Source organism: Pecten maximus, chromosome 3, assembly GCF_902652985.1.
Source record: "Pecten maximus chromosome 3, xPecMax1.1, whole genome shotgun sequence".
In the NCBI taxonomy this organism is placed as follows: domain Eukaryota; kingdom Metazoa; phylum Mollusca; class Bivalvia; order Pectinida; family Pectinidae; genus Pecten; species Pecten maximus.
In genome coordinates this window covers 36,197,020-36,216,244 of record NC_047017.1, presented here as the reverse complement: position 1 = coordinate 36,216,244, position 19,225 = coordinate 36,197,020, and the positions used below count along the sequence as shown (strand labels likewise).

Genomic DNA, 19,225 nt, shown 5'->3' with positions numbered 1-19,225 from the left:
AGGCAATTATCATGCCTGCGTTCAGAATAAACTAAGTTAAACTAAGTTAAAGAGCAAAAAACCCACAATAATGGGGTTTTTTCTGGAGCGTTGCCCCGCAAATGCTGTAAGTTACATATTGTTCAAAATTTATAAATTCAAAGACTATCATTATATTGTAACTATCAAACTGTATTTTAATAAATTGTTCTGTTTTATATTATCGCTGTAATATAATATTTTAAATGAAAAATATTGAAAAATGTGTTTCTTTAATTCGTACTTTACATATATTTGTATTTTTTAAACAATATATTCCACTGTAATACTTAACTTTTATTTCTCAATTTAAATGTAAATGTTAATAATCAATTAATGATAAGTACATTTTTACAACTTTCATTGTTTGAATATAATATTTTTATATTCAAAATCAATTTATACAAAATATTACAAATCTGAACTAAAAAAAATATGGGTAGGGACATCCACATTCACGATCATTAGCTACATGTACTTGTTAATACAGGCCTAGAACAAGGCTCGTATGAAAACAATATCAAATAGGCCTACAAATGTACATACAACTTCTTGTCCAACGTGTCAAGGGAAGTAACTCTGATAAATCAGAATGGTGATAAGCAGCCACTCCCCGTCTTTTTCATTGTATTTTGCAGTAGTTAAGTAAATCATCTATCTCATCTGAACGCTTAACTTTTGCTCCACAGAAAATATAAACACGTGCAAAGTTGTATACTACTTTTGAATGCTGTCAGCAAACAAAGAACATGCTTCACAAACAATTCAGGTATCATTGTAAAAAATAAGATGTTTAGAAAACATCATACCTGTTAAAAGTTTTGCGAGCCTCGTGTTGCAGCTTTGCAGAATAGATATGGTTTGTAAGAGTTAACTCCCTTCAACTGAAATATCGTTTGGACCAGAACCGATAGTTCGGAGTTATAAGATAAGTTTATTTCTGGTTCAGGACATTTCATAGTCCTCTACTGTATACCAGATTTGAACCCCCCCCCCCCCCCCCCCCAAAAAAAAACCCCCAGATATTTATATACATATATACATAACACATATAAAAAACATGTACACAAATATATTAAGATTAAATTTCAGTCCAAGATTTCTTGTTTTTTCCAGTGATTGTCCAAAGCGTTTTTGAAAGCGTTTAAGCTGGGCGCAGATACAATTATTTCTAGTAGACCGTTCCAATATTTTACTGTCCTTATTGAGAAATTATTTTTCCTAGAGCTGCTGATGTTGCTCGCTTCAGGTAGATTTTCTTAGAGTTATGACATCTGAAGGACTCGCACAACTAAATAATTTACTATGTGTTATTATTAGTGGGGGGGGGGGGGGGGGGGGTTATCTTGTACATCCGGAACATTCCGACTTTTATACTAGTATATCAATCCTCAGACCTGTGTGTCGGTCGTCTGCAATAGCCTGGTAAGTCAATATTTATATCTTAATACGAAATTTTGCTTAACTTCATCACATAGATTCAATAAGTTGATGATAATTTGTGAAGTTAATTGAGTTCATAATGAGAACAAGACAGAAACGCAAACATGAATAAGAATGCGCGGTTTTAACGTGAATAGAGTGATACTAATTACCGACAGGTACGAGGAAATACAAAAAAAAATTCGGCTCGCGCCTATGGCGCTCGCTTTATCACTAAATTATTGCCCCCCCCCCCCCCCCCCCCCTTTCGATTGCAGATCCACAGGGCGGCTTCGCCACCCTGGGACCCGCTGGGCGGCCCCCAGACCTCTCGCAAAAAGGGGGAAAAAATTGGTTCGCGCCTACGGTGCTCGCATGATCACTTAATTACTGGACCCCCCTTTCGAAACTCCTTGATCCGCGCCTGATCCCGAATTATTGGAAATGTGCTATATTCATTTTCCGCGGAGGGCTTAGACCCCCTTGAACCCCCTATCAGAGCGCTGCCCTAGACCCGCTGGGCGGCCCCTCGGACCCCTCGTAAAAAAAAAAAAAAAAGCAAAAAAAATCGGCTAGCGCCTACGACGCTTGCATTATTACTAAATTACTGGACCACCCGCCCTTTCGAAAATCCTGGCCGGGCCTGGTGATTCATGTTTTGCCATAAATAATATATCCTGATTTGCGTAAATAACTTATTTTGTACTACATAAATTATCAAAATTATCATGGGATGTTGAAATGGTAATTATTGCCTAATTTTGCGGAGATGGCATACGATTTGTTTAGTGCGTAAAATTTAAGGTTAAAAAAATTTTGCCCCCCCCCCCCCCCCACTTTTTGAGGACTTCCTACGCCACTGCTGACATTTACAGTGTACTGGAGAACCCCCATGTTGGGAATTCCCGCCTTTTTACACATGGAATCCTACATCATTATATTTTCAGTAGGAGTGTTTATTTTTGATTTTCCAAATCTCAAGACTCTACTTTTTATTCTCGTATATAGAAAGTACCCATTCATATGTTATTTACTCAGGAAAACAGCTACAACCATAAGAAACACATTTTCCTCAGGGACTTGGTTCAGGTGAAACACAAGCTGATTGGCTGATTTAGTTGTGTAAGTCATGAAGGAAGGTCTCAAAATTCCATGTCTATCTTATAAAATATAAACTTTATTGGGTCATCTTAACTGAAAGATCAGGATGATCTCATGTGCTTTCGATCATCCGTTGTTGCACATGTCTGCCCTCCGATACAAGATACTGACTAATACAAGAGCTACAACTTATCACAAAATGATCAATCAATAATTATTATATTTTATTAGAAATTTAAATGAACCACCTTCCTGCGATTTTTACCTTTCTGCTGAAATAGAATGTTGTCCTTTTCTTGCCTTTGTATACATACTGAAATGTGATGTTGAAATTTATGTAACAAAAAGAATCTTACTCATATTCCCATGTCTTTATCAAATAAATTACATGTAACTAGCTTGTCAAAAAGATCAATTTTGCATGAACCTTTGTGTGTGAAAATTCCAAGCAAATTCATGTATATCATTTGTATTGAATTACTTGCATCCTATTGATTAATTATATATATTTTTTTATTTCAGGATACTGATATTAACTTCATTTTTGTGAAAAATGACCTGATGAATACTAATGCCACTGATCACCACAAGTTCAGTTTTTATGAATATGAAGGAATGTGAGAAATGCCACAGGAAATTAGAACAAGTGAACTGGACAATGTGGATGATGTCTATGGCTTAAACATGTTTTCTAAGGTGATGATTTATAGGCTGAATCAGTTGTGTAAATACAGGTGTGGATGTTCTAAATACACAGGCATAGTACGACCTTCAGTCTGCACCAGTCATACATATCGTCTACAGCTCAACCGGGCATTGTGTTGTGTTGATCATGTTGCTTCTGGAGATATTTTCTCCAAAAAAAGAACAGTGCAACGTATGGAGAAACTAGTGCCAAAACTTATTAGAGGAGGGCATCCATTGGATGTTTATACTTTAAAATCTACTTTGCAGGAAAATAAACTATTCAACGAAGAGTTCTTCCCATATTTCATACTGAAAGCGGCCATGGCAAAAGAGCAATCCTTTGAAAATGTTGAAAAGATAGTGAAGGATCTGAACGGCAGCAAGTTTGATATTCCAGAACTTTCCATTCTTATACGTATCTACGATAATCATAAGGAAAATGAACTTGTGTTATCTACATACGAGCGTATGTGCGAAATCTCTGATGGAGTCTTTGATCAAGCAACTTTAAAGTAGTAATGAGAGCTCTGGCTGGGACTAGTAAATGGAGGGAATGCTTCAGACTGCTGGATTTGTATCTTATAATCAAACCAGATATACCCAATTGTTTTGATTCCCTCCTTGCTGCAGCAGCTAATGAAGGGGATTTCCATATTTTCTGTGACATTTTAGTTAAGATAGACAATGTGCTAAAATCAGATATTCAACCTACAGAACAAGTATTGCCATTGTGTTTCAGTGCATTTGTGAATGCATACTTGTCAGCACTAGAAAGAGGTGTGGAACATTTCACACTCGAAAACCTGTTTTTCTTGATGAGGAAGTACAAGTTTTATATTAATGAAAAGAATATTGAGTCCCTAGTCACACAGCTGAAAAGGTTTGTAACATTGTACTATGTACAATACATCCGTCATGTGGCTTATTAAAAAGATTCAAAGTGCTTCACATATTTATTATTTTCTCAGGCTAAGAAAATCCATGCCAATGAGGAAAAGTAAGAGAATGTTTGGTTTTAATTTTTAAATAGAGCCTGAAATATAAAGTAATTGATGTTATTGCATATACTGGTAAATAGATTGTTCTCATACATATGTGAAAATTTGGTGGGCATCAGTAGATATCAAAAATAAAGAAATCAACATGGCATTCTGTGACTGTTTACATTTTCAGGCCTTCCACACCATCTTCAGGCCTAATAATCGTAATGATATGACGGAATAAACAAGTACTTAAGATATCCTGGAAGACCTGAAAATGTTAGCAAACACAGAATGCTGTATTGATTTCTTTATGTTTAGCTCACCTGGACTGAAGGTCCGGTGAGCTTATGTCATTGCACATTGTGCGTCTTCCGTCTGTCTTCCGTCTGTCGTTCGTCAACATTTGCTTCAAATCGCTACTAGTCAAAAAGTTCTTGTTGGATTTTGACCAAATTTGGTCGAAAACATCCTTGGCGGAAGGGGATCAGATATTTAGCTCACCTGGACCGAAGGTTCGGTGAACTTATGTCATTGTGCAGCGTCCGTCGTCCGTCCGTCCGTCAACATTTGCTTCAAATCACTACTAGTCATAAAGTTATTAATGGATTTGATCCAAATTTAGTCAGAAACATCCTTGGGGGAAGGGGAACAGATTTTGCATAAGTGGTGACTCTGACCCCCAAGGGGCCAAAGGGGCGGGGCCCAATAGGGGAAATAGAGGTAATGCCTTTAAATTGCTACTATATATAGTCATAAAGTTATGAATGGCTTTGATCCCAATTTGGTCAGAAACATCCTTGGGGGAAGGGGAACAGATTGTGCATAAATGGTGACTGACCCCCAAGGGGCCAAAGGGGCAGGGACCAATAGGGGAAATAGAGGTAATGCCTTTAAATCGCTACTAGTCATAAAGTTAGGAATGGATTAGATCCCAATTTGGTCAGAAACATCCTTGAGGGAAGGGGAATAGATTTCGCATAAATGGTGACTCTGACCCCCAAGGGGCCAAAGATGCATAGCCCAATAGGGGAAATAGATGTGATTCCTTTAATCCAATACTTGTCATAAAGATATGAATGGATTTAAAACAAATTTAGTTGGAAACTTCCTTGGGGGAAGGGGGAACAGATTTTGCATAAGTTGTGACTCTGACCCCCAAGGGGCCAAAGGGGTGGGGCCCAATAGGGGAAATAATGGTATTTCCTTTAAATCGCTACATTAATTAAGTCATAAAGTTATTAATGCATGTTGTAAACTTGTTTGAGGTTGACAAACAAAAGGAATTGAACATGAACATTATTTTGACATTTGGTCAAATCCAACCAGGTGAGCGATACAGGCCCCATGGTCTCTTGTTGCTATATATAATGGGGGCCACGGTGGCCGAGTGGCCGAGGTGTCACGACACTTTATCACTAACCTTCCACCTCTAGGGTGATGAGTTTGAAACCCACTTGCAGGGCATTTGCCAGGTATTGACCATAAGCTTTTAAAAGCACATTAAACAAAATTTTTCTTAAAAGTATAAGTTTGAAATAAAATCTCGGCATGTAAAATCTTCATGGTAAAGAGATTATCATGTAAGTAACAAGTTTATTGAGGTGTTTTTTTTTTTTATATAATTCATTTTTTATTTTGAAATCATGGTGTATAATACATATACATGTATAATCACATACACATAACACACAGCGACAGTATTACATTGATGTTCATATTTTTACAATTGCATTCTCATTCACTCATAGAGTACGTAATATATATTCCTACATATACACATATATCCTCACATACAACATTTTAAAACTTATTCATTGTATCAATATTCATATTCATTTATTGTTTTATTTACACCCATACACCCATGCATACATACTAGTATATCCACTCTCACACTGAAACATAAAATATTTAAGAGAAGGGAAGGAGTAGGAAAGAAAGAAAAAAAATAGTGATAGAAACAAGGAGAATAGTTGTGGTTAATTTGAATACATGTACATAGAGTAAATTATGTTAAAAACTTAGAATTTAAGTATCAGTCCCCACCTACAAAGCACGGAGTTGTAAGCCTATAGTGAGTACAACTGCTAGTAGTGTACAGCCCTTTTTATTAAGTTATTTTTTTGTATTATTGTCTTTGTTTTAAACGAAAGGAAACATTTGAAATTTCATTCAGATATTATATTGTACTCTAGAAATTTATTATGACATTTTAGGTATTTTCTTTTGAAGTTTACTGCCGGAGGGAAAGCTTGATAGAAAGTGATATCATTGTGATAATTTGCATTCATTGACTGACATCCATCTTACAACATAATTTTCATAACATATCTAAGTAAATACTTTTATTTAGAGTGAACAGTCAGTTAAATAATTTCCAGAAATAATTAATAATGATGTAATTTTGCATCTATTTTTTTGTAACTTGTTGCTTATACAATTATCTTTCCAAACTTGAATAAAAAAGATCATTGGCCAATCTTGAAGTAAGTTTTTCTTCCTTTTTTTTTAGTGAGGGAAGGAAGATTAAGTGTTAATGCAAGGAATTTATTTTCCAATAGCAAATTATCTCCCCTTAGTTTTTGTTCGCTAAATGTGTCGCTCGTGAAATGTGTTTTCCAGTCAAAAATGTCGCTCACGCACTTTCTCCCCCATGAGAATTTTAAAAAGTTGGCAAGTATGTTATTTCTGTAGAGAGATAGAAATTAAAAGAGTTTCCTTTAGTTTAGGGTAGAGATGTGGGGAGTATTATTCATAATGGCATAGCTTTAGTTACAAATAGAATATAATAGTGTTTGTAAACTGTCAGGAATAAGTTTTGGCTATTAAATATCAAGACAAATAAGGTTTTTCCATTTACACCAAGTATTCGTGAATTTTGCTTTGAAAATATCATTCTGACCGTTTGATATGAATTTCTGCGTATTGTAGTAATCTTTTATGTTGTTTGCCAATGCGTTGACATTTAAGGATTTATTAAGACATCTCGTTCTATAAATGTATATTGTTTGATGATAAGAATTACTATATTATCAACTGTTGCATTAATACTATTGTTTGATATTGAGGTGTTTGTTAATTGTAGGTAAGGGATAATAAACTAATCATATTTTTTTTTTTTTTTTATATTTCCAGGTCTGGCTATTTGTGTCATACTACAGATCTCATCGAGTAAGTTGATTTATTAATAACACAGTTATATGGGCTCTTGAAGATCTTAGTTTGGAAAAGTTGTTATAACATTCAACTAATATAAACATGACCAAATGTCTAGACGTGTTGAATGACATTTCTTCTTGATGATAATTAAAAACGGGTGCTGCCTTTAATTATAATCTAAACCGTGCAGGAGCATGGAAAGGAATTACCTGCTGTATATCCCACTGGGGCCCCTTACAGGTGTGGATACAGAATCTTCCTGCTGTATATCCCACTGGGGCCCCTTACAGGTGTGGATACAGAATCTTCCTGCTGTATATCCCACTGGGGCCCCTTACAGGTGTGGAGAGAGAATCCGCCTGATGTATTCCACTGGGGCCCCTTACAGGTGTGGATAGGGAATCCACCTGATGCATATCCCACTTGGGCCCCTTACAGGTGTGGATACAGAATCTTCCTGATGTATATCCCACTGGGGCCCCTTACAGGTGTGGAGAGAGAATCCTCCTGATGTATATCCCACTGGGGCCCATTACAGGTGTGGATAGGGAATCCGCCTGATGCATATCCCACTGGGGCCCCTTACAGGTGTGGATAGGGAATCCTCCTGATGTATATCCCACTGGGGCCCCTTACAGGTGTGGAGAGAGAATCCTCCTAATGTATATCCCACTGGGGCCCCCTACAGGTGTGGAGAGAGAATCCGCCTGATGCATATCCCACTTGGGCCCTTTACAGGTGTGGAGAGAGAATCCGCCTGATGCATATCCCTCTGGGGCCCCTTACAGGTGTGGAGAGAGAATCCTGATGTATTCCACTGGGGCCCCTTACAGGTGTGGAGAGAGGATCTGGATGATGTATTCCACTGGGGCCCCTTACAGGTGTGAAGAGAGAATCCGCCTGATGCATATCCCACTTGGGCCCCTTACAGGTGTGGATAGAGAATCCTCCTGATGTATATCCCATTGGGGCCCCTTACAGGTGTGGAGAGAAGATCCTCCTGATGTATCCCACTGGGGCCCCTTACAGGTGTGGAGAGAGTATCCGCCTGATGTATCCCACTGGGGCCCCTTACAGGTGTGGAGAGAGAATCCGCCTGATGTATTCCACTGGGGCCCCTTACAGGTGTGGAGAGAGAATCCGCCTGATGTATTCCACTGGGGCCCCTTACAGGTGTGGAGAGAGTATCCACCTGATCTATTCCACTGGGGCCCCTTACAGGTGTGGATAGAGAATCCTCCTAATGTATATCCCACTGGGGCCCCTTACAGGTGTGGAGAGAGAATCTGCCTGATGTATTCCACTGGGGCCCCTTACAGGTGTGGATAGAGAATCCTCCTGCTGTATATCCCACTGGGGCCCCTTACAGGTGTGGAGAGAGTATCCGCCTGATGTATTCCACTGGGGCCCCTTACAGGTGTGCTTAGAGAATCCGTCTGCTGTATCAAAGTGGGGCCCCTTGCAGGTGTGGAGAGAGAATCCTCCTAATGTATATCCCACTGGGGCCCCTTACAGGTGTGGAGAGAGAATCCGCCTGATGCATATCCCACTTGGGCCCTTTACAGGTGTGGAGAGAGAATCCGCCTGATGCATATCCCTCTGGGGCCCCTTACAGGTGTGGAGAGAGAATCCTGATGTATTCCACTGGGGCCCCTTACAGGTGTGGAGAGAGAATCCTGATGTATTCCACTGGGGCCCCTTACAGGTGTGGATAGAGAATCCTCCTGCTGTATATCCCACTGGGGCCCCTTACAGGTGTGGAGAGAGTATCCGCCTGATGCATATCCCACTGGGGCCCCTTACAGGTGTGGATAGGGAATCCTCCTGATGTATATCCCACTGGGGCCCCTTACAGGTGTGGAGAGAGAATCCTCCTAATGTATATCCCACTGGGGCCCCTTACAGGTGTGGAGAGAGAATCCGCCTGATGCATATCCCACTTGGGCCCTTTACAGGTGTGGAGAGAGAATCCGCCTGATGCATATCCCTCTGGGGCCCCTTACAGGTGTGGAGAGAGAATCCTGATGTATTCCACTGGGGCCCCTTACAGGTGTGGAGAGAGGATCTGGATGATGTATTCCACTGGGGCCCCTTACAGGTGTGAAGAGAGAATCCGCCTGATGCATATCCCACTTGGGCCCCTTACAGGTGTGGATAGAGAATCCTCCTGATGTATATCCCATTGGGGCCCCTTACAGGTGTGGAGAGAAGATCCTCCTGATGTATCCCACTGGGGCCCCTTACAGGTGTGGAGAGAGTATCCGCCTGATGTATCCCACTGGGGCCCCTTACAGGTGTGGAGAGAGAATCCGCCTGATGTATTCCACTGGGGCCCCTTACAGGTGTGGAGAGAGTATCCGCCTGATGTATTCCACTGGGGCCCCTTACAGGTGTGGAGAGAGTATCCACCTGATCTATTCCACTGGGGCCCCTTACAGGTGTGGATAGAGAATCCTCCTAATGTATATCCCACTGGGGCCCCTTACAGGTGTGGAGAGAGAATCTGCCTGATGTATTCCACTGGGGCCCCTTACAGGTGTGGATAGAGAATCCTCCTGCTGTATATCCCACTGGGGCCCCTTACAGGTGTGGAGAGAGTATCCGCCTGATGTATTCCACTGGGGCCCCTTACAGGTGTGCTTAGAGAATCCGTCTGCTGTATCAAAGTGGGGCCCCTTGCAGGTGTTGAGAAACAATCTGCTTTTTGTATCCCACTTGCTACGATTTGTGGGCCCTTACAGGATCCAGGATGCTTGTTTGCTGAGAGAAATGTCAAATCTTTTTATCCAACTTTCTGTTATTTGCTTGTTCTTGATTGACATTGGATACAAAATGGTGGGATGTGACCATGTGCACCTCAGCTGTTTTGTGAATCTTAACACTTTGTTGTAAGCTTTTTAATGAGGAATCTGTGGTGATTTCCTTGTAATTAAAAGGAAGTTAAAAATTAATCTACCCAGGTAATTCCTTACTTCTATACATCTATACAGGACAATGAGGTAATCAATTTACAGCAGTAGGAACTGTCACTATTACAGGTTTTATCTGCAAACAAGCCCCTGTATTCATAATTAAGCCCTTTCTTAGATTTTTTGTAAAACAGTAACCAAAATGTGGTTAGAAAATAAGCCCTCCTCAAATTTCAGAATTGAAATTTTGCACTAGGGCTTAATATTTAGAAATAAATACATTACAAGTGTTTAAGGTAGTTACATCTACAAATTAATTTTGCATTTTGGTCCAATACATGTGTAAAGCCAGATGATGTCCATGCAAGTTACAAGTTTGAACATATTTTTATTATGAATAAATATATAATGGATATATTGGGGAAAATCCTTTTATTACAGATACTCTTTATATAGAGAGAAAAATATTTAGATTATTTAAATTGATGAAAAAGAAGTACAAGTAATTAGATATGGTGAACGTATTTGCTGATTCTTACATGTATAATAAAACCTGTATATAATGACGGCCTTTTAAGAGAGAAAGTGGCCCTTACAGGCAGGTCTACTACATGTAGGCTCACATATTTATATGCTATGAATTGTGTTACATAGGAAACTTTAACAGTTGGTCTTTATAGACAGGTTAACCATGTGCAGGTGGTCTTTATAGATAGGTTCACAACATACAGATGGTCTTTATAGACATGTTCATGTAGATGGTCTTTATAGACAGGTTCATCATGTACATATTGTCTTTAGGGCAGATTTGGCTGGATATATACTCTTTGAAAGAAAAGTATATAAGCTCTTTATCTCTTTCAGTCCTTTGCTAAAGTACCCAGAAGTTAGGGGATGGAATCAGTAAGTAGAGTATTCTGTTTCTATTGCTGTATGCCTGTACACATGTGTGGCATGACATCTTCTCTCATCTCTTGATTATTACGACCATTACTTGTGGTTAGGAAGGTAATGCTGAAACAAGATGTTAAATTGAATTTCATTCAAATCAAGTCAAAACAAGGTTTGAGTTGTCACACTGATAGCATTATTATAGATTGAATTAAATTTTTACAACTTGGAAAATACAAAGATGTAAATGCATTCTAAGTTTGTCTAATATCGTGTTATTAACATTGATCCACGTATTTGCAAACATTAATCTAAAAGATTACAATTTGTAGACAACAAAGTAATGAATTAGTTAAATTGCTGTTATGATTTTACTGTATATGTAGTAATAAAGTTTTGTATACTCAATTTAGGCTGCCAAGATGTGAGGTTTGCAATTTGGCTTTGAACAGAGAAGAGCTTACAAGTGAAGAGTTTGAGGATCTGCGAAATGCTTACTTCACTCAGGATGGTGTAAATGTTTATCTCAAGAATAATCCTGTTGAATCCAAGCTACTGGAAAATCTAATTAGTATAAAGGGTCCATTTGATGTGGTCGTTGACCATCTGAATGCATGTTTTGATGGAAGCAGATTGAAAACAGAAGTGGTAAGTTGAATGTGTTTCTAGTGTTGGAAATACAATTGTAGCAGAACTGGACTTGGCTGAACACCGGTGGCCAGGTAGCTTAAATGGTTAGTGTCTGTGTAGAGTTCTGAGGTCCCGAGGTGCAAGTCCCAGTCTATTAATATTGAAACTTGATGATACTAAACTGTAAACCTGCTGTCGCTCTATCTAAACGTTACCTTTAATTAAGTACAGATCTTTTTCAACCCATGTCAGACTTCTCAGTTGATCTAAGATGGACATAAATGAAAATATTTAATTAATGGGATCATCCTTAATGTATACACGTTTGTATACTTGATGTTATTGTTGAACAGAAACAAACGCATATGTACACAACTTGTTTCCTTTCAGAGTGTATCCATCTTAAAACAATTAAAAAGCAGAGGCCTTAACTGTCTTGTGGTTACCAGGAAGAAGCATTACAAAGCCTTTCCAGCTCATCTGAAGACAGAACTTGAAAAATGTGCTGCCATATTTATTTCTAAATCAGAGTAAGTATATTTTTAACCCACCATCCCAACCATCATTAGATGGTGGGCTATTAAAATCACCCTGCATCCGTGCATAAACAATTGTTTTCACTATTCCTTGATCATGAGAAGTACTGGAAGGATAATTCTCTAACCTCAGATGTAGCTTTTATATAGGTTCCCCTAGAGGATTTGTGTGTATATGATTAGTCAATATTAGTATTGTATAATTTGTATCTACTTTTTGTATCTGTATTTTCATTGCTTAAGTAAATGGGACAATCCCATTTAACCCCTAATTCCCATTCAATTTCAAGTCTGATCATGAAAACAAAATGACTAGCCCTCTTTGATTTTGACATTTGAAGTTTCTTGTTGCTTTTTCTGAAGAAGTACTGAAAGGATTTCCCCTAACTTTGTAATCTTTACAATGGTAAGCGCATAGTACCACCTTGATGTACATGTACAACAGTAGCTGTAACACCTGCGAATGCCATATTTATTCTTTCCTGTGTAATCTTTACAATGGTGAGCACTTTGATGTACGACTGTAGCTGTAACACCTGCGAATGCCCCATTTATTCTTTCCTTTGTTGCAGGTCATTAGATGACTTATTTGTATTAGATGCCACATTTCACAGTGGAATTAACACCATGCTGCTGAGCAATGATAAGTTTCATGACCATGCATGCCAACTTGGATCTAAAATGCAACAGGCTTTCTGGAGGTGGCAAAGGTGCAGACAGATCCTGCGACTCCATTCATCTAGAGGCGATATACATCTATATGTAAGTAATCTAGTGGTAATTAAGGCTCTATGAATGTTCCTGAAAGGAAGATTCTTAAATAGAAAAAAATGTGTAGCCAAATGAGAATGTTGCTGGGATTGCTGAAATATCCAGGTGAGCAAAGTCTTGATCTCTGGTTTCTTGTCTCGACTTTTCAGGTCATCATACAGTCACCATAATTTCTACAACTATACATCTTGGGATGGCATACGCTTAAGTTTACAGTAATTACACTATTTCTGAAGGAGGCATCATTGCCAATATTTTCTTTGTTCAGGGCTATCTTTTTAGGTCAACTGAGATGAAATCTCAAGTGACCTATTCTGACTGCTTTCTTTTTGCAGTCATTCACTGTGCATTCATAAACAATTTTATCGGTCAAAAACTTCTCACTATTGAAGAGGCCCAGTGTCATGATAATGATGTTAACTAAAATAAGATGCTGACAATGCTTCCAAGTCACAGGGATAAAATATGTTAAAATCTTATTTTATTTCTGCTTGACCATTTGCATCTGACCGACTCCCATTTCTGAACCGTAACTCCGAAACTGTTAAAGATAAATTCACAAAAAAATTCCACTTGTGGTCTAGTGGTGCCTTGTGGTAAGGAGTGCTTTGTATTTTTCATAATTTTCCTGTTACCCTGGAAACAAATGGTTTAAAACCTAAATATCACACTTATTATGCAAACAACCAAATTCATATTGATAAATGTGTTGTCTTGTTAAAGGGGGTCTATGGTGAAATCTTCCGAATAGCCAAGAGGCCTAGGGTCATGACATTCTGCCAGTAGCATGCTGGGCTGAAGGGCTAAAAAACTTAATTCAAATTAACGACTTTGAAAGATCATGGGTTGATATTCCATGTGTAGTAGAAATGTACATTTCCTACGTTTCATGTCATTTTCAAAAATTCCCTTTTTATTTTCAGTTTCCTGAAAGTCCTGATGTGTTTGTACAGAAATCTGAAGATGGATGGCATATCCCATATGGAACAAACTCGTTTCATTTCAGTGACAAGAATGTCTTATGTGTTAGGAGAAGTAGTAATTTGAAAATGAAAGTGTGAAAGGAAATATAATGTTTTTTCAACTGTTTTTTGTTAGCTCACCTGCCCAAAGGGCAAGTGAGCATATGCCGTGGCGCGGCGTCCGTCCGCCGTCCGTCCGGTGTCAACTTTTCCATTCAAGCAACTTCTTCTCAATAACCAAAAGGCCCAGAGACCTAATATTGGGCCTGTAGCATGCAGGGGTGAAGGGCTACCAAGTTTGTTCAAATGAATAAAGTTGACCTTCATTCAAGGTCACAGGGTTCAAAAAGGCTAAAATCTTTAAACGACTTCTTCTCAATAACCAAGAGTCCCAGGGAGTTGATATTGGGTCTGTAGCATGCTGGGGTGAAGGGCTACCAAGTTTGTTCAAATGAATGACCTTGACTTTCATTCAAGGTCACAGGGGTCAAATATGCTAAAAAAAAATTAAACAACTTCTTCTCAATAACCAAGAGTCCCAGAGACCTAATATTTGACCTGCAGCATGCTGGGGTGAAGGGCTACCAAGTTGTTCAAATGAATGACCTTGACCTTCATTCAAGGTCACAGGAGTCAAAAAGGCTAAAATCTTTTAACAACTTCTCAATAACCAAGAGTCCCAGAGACCTAATATTTGGCCTGTAGCATGCTGGGGTGAACGACTACCAAGTTTGTTCAAATGAATGACCTTGACCTTCATTCAAGGTCACAGGAGTCAAAAAGGCTAAAATCTTTAAACGACTTCCTCTCAATAACCAAGCGTTCCAAGGAATTGATATTAGGTCTGTAGCATGCTAGGGTGAAGTGCTACCAACTTTGTTCAAATGAATGACATTGACCTTCAAGGTCACGTCGATCAAGTATGCTTAAATCTTTAAACGACTTCTTCTCAATAACCAAGAGTCCCAGAGACCTAATATTTGGCCTGTAGCATGCTGGGGTGAACGGCTACCAAGTTTGTTCAAATGAATGACCTTGACCTTCATTCAAGGTCACAGGAGTCAAAAAGGCTAAAATCTTTAAACGACTTCCTCTCAATAACCAAGCGTTCCAAGGAATTGATATTAGGTCTGTAGCATGCTAGGGTGAAGTGCTACCAACTTTGTTCAAATGAATGACATTGACCTTCAAGGTCACGTCGATCAAGTATGCTTAAATCTTTAAACGACTTCTTCTCAATAACCAAGAGTCCCAGAGACCTAATATTTGGCCTGTAGCATGCTGGGGTGAAGGGCTACCAAGTTTGTTCAAATGAATGACCTTGACCTTCATTCAAGGTCACAGGAGTCAAAAAGGCTAAAATCTTTTAAACGACTTCCTCTCAATAACCAAGCGTTCCAAGGAATTGATATTAGGTCTGTAGCATGCTACTAGGGTGAAGTGCTACCAACTTCGTTCAAATGAATGACATTGACCTTCAAGGTCACGTCGATCAAGTATGCTTAAATCTTTAAATGACTTTTAGTGAATAGCCAAAGTACAGAGAGACATTATATTGGTTCTGTAGCATGCTTTCAAATAACTGCAGGATCCATATATGAAAAGATCACTGCATTGCAGGTGAGCGATTTGGGCCCATTGGGCCCTTGTTGCATTTGTTTTGCATATTATGAAAATGTTACTTGGGAGAAAGGAATCATGGAACACTGACATGGTATAAAGAGTATTTTATTTAACTAGTCATTGTATAACATTAGCCTCCATGTACACGCAACTTGCCCTTCAGACCATTTCTGATGTGTTAACTCTATCAGCTCTTGCATATATAGTATTATTAAGGTGAACTCGCATTTTAATGAACAATACAGATTTAAACCTCCATCTTTGCTACACCATCATCATATTATCGTCTATCATTTCTTGAAAAGAAGCACACTCAACCATCAATATCCGACAGTGTTCTTGAACATTCTTTTACAGTTTTATTCCACATAAACCGCCAGGTAAAATTGTAACTAAGAGTGGACATCAGGTAGGATATATATAATGGCCTTTGGGTCTAAAACCATCGTTGTTTATCAATAAACTCAAGTTCATTATTACCTCCCTTTATCAGGGGAGCAATCTATTCAAAAGTTATGTCAGTAATTGTAAGCAAAGCAGGTAAAATTAATCAAAGAACAAATATATGTACTGCCCAGCTACAATGTTGTTAAGGTGAATTGCTGTTCTAGTATTGTTCATCTTCAAGAAAAGGATTAATTTTAGATATCAACAGAGATTTGATGGCCTAATTCAATATTTAAATTCATGTTGGAGCCTGACTACAGTAACTTTTGAGGCAATAAATTGTTATATGTAGTAGCTGTGCATGCACTCTCTTCAGGACGTTATCTGTGGACAGATTTAATTGTACTTTTAATTAAAAACAACAATAAACGCTACATATTAAACACCTTGACTGGTTTTGTAATCTGTAATATATATTTTGGTATGCTATGGTACCTGGCCTTGTGTTTATGAATATTGTAACTTATTGTAATTCCTTATTTTTTTGGAGTTAAAGAAAACATGTATTAACAGAAACTTTCCTAAACATCTGTTTTCCTTCGGCAAATTCACGGAATTTCCTTAAGTCAAGGAGCAATGATATAACAGGAATCTGGCTGTGTATTCTACATGTTAAATCAGAAATATGTATTGAATATCATAACTTCTTGGCAGTCAATCTTAACTACAACTTTTTTATCAGAAACTAAAGATTGATACAAATTTGGATGTCTCGCGACATTTGTCTAGTCATTTGATTAAAAAATTCCATCTCATTATTTTTGGCAGGTTTTATCTGTCTGTTGATATCCTTGAATTAATATTTAACAAAAGTTTTAAAAAGCAAAAAACATTCTCCGTACAGTAAAGCACTATTTCACTCATGGAGTGTATGCAAAGTATGAAAATACTTCGGACTCTTGACAAATGAGTTATAGCTACTCATGGCGATTCCAGAAATTGGAAAACTTAAATCTATAACAGATAGAGATGACCTTGACAACATTGGCATGGCGTCATGGTCATATGATAATTTTATACTTGGCCGAACTCATTTGACTGGGCAAGACAGAACTAGATCTACATGGACCTTGGATCTCCCACCTTCCATATTTATGAAATTCTATAACCTTCCATATTTATTAAATTCTATAAGTATAAAAAAACTTTACATAGAACAAAAACTGATCTTTTAACATTTCAATTCTTGTATAAGGCCAGAAATATTTTACTGGTAAAGCTCTAATTAGTAGTGTCATTTACATATTGCCATTACACACTGATTTCGACACTTGATAATATAGGCACACAAACTTGGATAAATAAGGAATCCTCAATCAGTAGTCATAAGTTGAAAAACAATTAGGCAAATTACTCCCCCCACCGGATATGCAATTATATGACAAAAATACACAGATTATAAAGCTCCTGTGACAAGTAAAGAAGGAGAGAGAGCCCTGACAAACTTTAACTTTGATGTAGGTCAAAGGTCAAAATGTAGGTCATATTGACCTACTTGCAATACATGACACACTGTCTCACCTAGGTGAGCCCATGCCTCAAGTGTGAAGTTCCAGTGTCTAGCAATGTAGGAGATAGAGGCCTGGACAAAATAATGTGTGGAAGGATGGACAGACACATCACAAAACTTGAACTACCCCACCCCAGTTCCTGATGGGGACATGATCATCTGAAAAGACCTCAAGAAAGTTAAAGCCATCATAACTAATATAAAGGGGTTCAGGTAATGTAGATATTCTTATATACGCTTCCACATCATTGTACTTACACAAACTATAAATCAGGTCTAGCCTAAGTTCAAACAACAATTACACGTACATATATATTAGATCTCCAGCCAGGCCTGAGGTTTAGGAAACAATTATTTTTTCACAACTACAAATCTACTGATATTTCCAACCCACAGCATCTTGTCAAGAAGATAACTTTCACTGAGTATTGGGATGTTGATACCAAAGTCCAAGTTTTGTATTTTCTGATGCCCATATTTTGATAATTAATGCTTAGCAATACATTGTAGGGCTCCATTGAACATTTTGAAAAATATCACAGATTCATATATTCAGAACATTTCATAAGCATTTATAGTATTATAAAAAAATTCAAATAGTACAATGTTAAATTTCTTAAAGCAGTGGAGAAGTAATCTGCACAGATGTCATTCATCCAATACAAAATACAAATGTATAACCATTGATTTTAATGATTACTGAAACTGTAAGGTTAGGGCAGTGAATTTAAATGAATCAGAAATAACTTTTTGAAACTCTAATGTTATATAGGTTTACTACTTATTTACAGACCCATGTCCATACTACTGCCCATTTAAACAATCAATTAAAATCACATATTATAACAATCATCCGATGCCGACTGCGACAAGGCATGCTTATTATTTACCAGTGACACAAGCATACCTATACACATCTCCCAAATACAATATTTGTTGATTCACTAATTAGGAAAGCCACCAATGATTAATTACATATACATGGAATGAAAGGCATGTAAATAAATTCACAAGTGGCTGGTCTGGTCAAGATGATGTGTACTATCATATACATACAGCACTACTTTTCTATACATGTATTGTACTTCCACCCAAACAAAATAAAACCCTAAGCGAAAAAAGATATATATATACACTTATGTATATAACAATAAAACATTCACCATAACTGAGACTCCAAGATTACCAGGGTTTTACACTTAAATCTCATATCTAGACAAAAATGAAACAATAAATTATAAATAATATGCAATACTCTTAATGCTTTAAGTTGAAAATAAATGGGGGAAAAATGAAAAATAAAAACAAACCCAAAAAATGTAAAGGTACTGTAAACTAATTGGAATGAATATTAATTAAATGATGGTTACATAAGAATAAATGGACCCCGCTCGATGGTTAATAAAACATATCTCTTGACCCAAGATGTCCTGTAGTGCTAGTAGTAAGACGGAAAGATTTAACATTTCAAAGATTTGAATCTTGTTAAATTAAAGTTATATGGAGAATGGATTACAGATAGCATATAAGATTTCCACAAGAACTTGTGACTTGTATACCGTTACCTAGGTAAATA

General features: G+C 37.7%; 1 protein-coding gene across 2 annotated transcripts; it reads left to right on the top strand.

Annotated features, from left to right (window-relative positions):
* The first annotated feature begins 671 nt into the window (after window positions 1-671).
* LOC117324034 (mitochondrial ribonuclease P catalytic subunit-like) lies at window positions 672-18,768 on the top strand. 2 transcript variants are annotated; one of them, XM_033879639.1, is made up of 9 exons: window positions 672-787; window positions 3,064-4,108; window positions 7,347-7,382; window positions 11,144-11,182; window positions 11,584-11,818; window positions 12,191-12,330; window positions 12,909-13,098; window positions 14,031-14,198; window positions 15,716-18,768. In XM_033879639.1, the coding sequence occupies exons 2-8, from the start codon at window positions 3,747-3,749 to the stop codon at window positions 14,166-14,168; spliced, it is 1,140 nt and encodes a 379-aa protein (XP_033735530.1). In that variant the 5' UTR covers window positions 672-787; window positions 3,064-3,746; the 3' UTR covers window positions 14,169-14,198; window positions 15,716-18,768. The 2 variants fall into 2 exon arrangements, with proteins under 2 accessions (XP_033735530.1, XP_033735531.1); XM_033879640.1 differs by lacking the exon at window positions 3,064-4,108 and having other exon boundaries at window positions 677-787.
* Window positions 18,769-19,225: the final 457 nt, after the last annotated feature.